Genomic DNA, 2,244 nt, shown 5'->3' with positions numbered 1-2,244 from the left:
GGGGCTGCAGGGGGGCACAGCCTGGCCGGGGTGTGGGGACTCTCTCCCGGAGCCTCAGGAAGATCTTTCCACCCAGGGACGGACCAAAGGCAATGCAACAAAATAAACAAATCTCCCGGGCATGAACGCCGCTCACCTTCCTCCCACCCTCGCGAAATACCTCAAACTCATACCTCTAACTAGGATCCTCCTGCAATAGTCCGGATCAGCCGAACTAGATTTACTTTTATTACAATCTTCTGTAGCTGCAGAGGCAGAAAAAGTCCCTTGCTGATCCTTCAAAAAAGAAGTAGAAATATTTCCTTCAGACCCTTTGCTTTCCTTGCCCTCTTTATGTCCGTTCTTCGAGACCCGGTTAGCTTCAGTCTCTGAACTGCATCTAACGTCCATTTTGTCTTGTTTCCCAAACATGTAGTGCAATAAAAACAAAATAAAAAATAATAAAAAAACCACCAACAACAAAAAATATAGAAGAGTAGAAGGAGAAGACGAAGTCTATGCTGGATATTGCACGGCTTAGGGTCAGATCGGTGGGGATCTGTAAAGCACCTTGAGTAAGGAAGGTCGGGTTTTATCCCACTGGAAAAGCAGCGGCTTCCTCAGTCCCAGCGTCCTAATGTGACTGTCCAGCTTCCCAGAGCGCCCAGTGATCAGGTACTCAACAGTACAACTCTAAAATGATTTAATGTCTGCCTTATTACAGAGACATGTAGTTGTTAGACACACAGAGGGACGCGCACTCGCTGTTTCAATTGATTACGGGTAATTTTGCAGCCTCCACATTTAGGTTACCTCATGAATACACTAAATTGTTTGGATAATATATCAGATCGTAATGGATGGTTTGTGTGCTTGTCCCCAATCAAGTAGAGTTTAGCCAGTGAATAAACTGAAATGATTGGTCTTGCTTTCAGGAAACACACAATCAAAAGACTGAGACTTCCAGAAAGGAAAAAAAAAAAAAAAAAAGGAGGGAGAAAAAAAAGGGGGGGGAGAGGGGAAAAAAAAAAACTTTTGACAAGATTCACCCTGAATTGTTAGCACCATTAGCAGCCATTATTAACTTTCTTCAGTATGCCTTTGACCTCCCGATTATATAGTGGCTTTCTCCAAAGCACGCCAAATAAATCTGAATAAAGCTGCTAGGAAGGGCTGGAAAAATGCAGTTGTAGGGGGGTTAAAAAAAAAAAAGCCCCCTGAATTCTAAACAAACAAACAGATCCCCAGCACGCATACACACAAAAAGTTCTTCCTTCAAGCAGATCTCTCCAAAGAAGCAGGTTATCTTGGCCAGCAGAAATCCTCCTTAACACATCTCCCCACAGACAGCCATCTTAAACTCCTACCTCTCCTTATTTCAGTCCCGATACTTGCTTTTTGTGCTTCTCCCTCTGTGTGTGTGTGTGTGCATGTGTGCATGCATGTGTGTGTGCTAATTCTGCACCTTCGCAAACACTGAACCTATTTGCGGAGCCTGCTCATTGAAAAAAAGAAAAGGGGGGGGGAAGAAAAAAAAAAAAAACAAGCTTTGGGGGCAGGGCATCCAAGCCAGCTTTGTGTGCAGTGCATCCAGGAGGGGGGAGAAAGGGAGAGGGGGAGAAAGAGGGAGAGAAGGAGGGAGGAAGGGAGGGAGGGAGGGAGGGAGGGAGGGAGAGAGATAGCCCGTGAAAAATCTCAACTGCGTGATCCACTAAAAGAGAAAAAAGTTTTACTCTAGCTATTTCATTGTCTCCGCTACAATATCTTCGAGAACCGCAACAGCCAGTAATCCAATAAGACCATTGATTAGGCTACAATGATTCAATTCAAGCAAATGGCCTTGTGCAAAGAGCATGCTCCAGTCCTTCTTGTCACCTTGCAGGGCAGAAGCCCTCTTCATGCTGCTCTCCTTATTCATTCCTTTATGGGAAATGTAGACCAAAAGGAGTGAAAGATGGCAATTATCTAATTGGACTATTAACAAACAATTCTCTGAGTGTGGCTGTCTGGCAGTGGTTCTTGGGCGAGGTGAAAGGCCACATGTTGCACTGGCCCCATTCACAAAGAGTTTAGGGGCCTGAGAGGGAGAGAAAGAATTTTCCCTGAGAATTTTTCACACGAACGCCGGAGCATCCATCAGGCATGCTCCTCTCTGCTTCGGCCTCTGCCTGCCTGGGCGGCTGCCTGGGAATTTTACCCACCTGAAGCAGGCTGGAGGAGCCGCACGTTTTACTGTGCGTGATGAAGGCAGAACATGGAGCTCTT

The 2,244-nt window shown here is 45.8% G+C and overlaps 1 protein-coding gene across 1 annotated transcript; it reads right to left on the bottom strand.

The window, feature by feature from the left end:
• Positions 1–173: 173 nt before the first annotated feature.
• On the bottom strand, positions 174–411 carry VAX1 (ventral anterior homeobox 1; the record flags this gene model as incomplete). The annotated part of the gene is made up of 1 exon (XM_009864737.1): positions 174–411. A coding segment is annotated over exon 1 (238 nt), but the record flags the coding sequence as incomplete, so codon positions are not given.
• Positions 412–2,244: the final 1,833 nt, after the last annotated feature.

This window comes from Apaloderma vittatum, unplaced genomic scaffold, assembly GCF_000703405.1.
Source record: "Apaloderma vittatum isolate BGI_N311 unplaced genomic scaffold, ASM70340v1 scaffold36682, whole genome shotgun sequence".
NCBI lineage: Eukaryota > Metazoa > Chordata > Aves > Trogoniformes > Trogonidae > Apaloderma > Apaloderma vittatum.
This window is presented reverse-complemented; position numbering and strand designations above follow the sequence as displayed.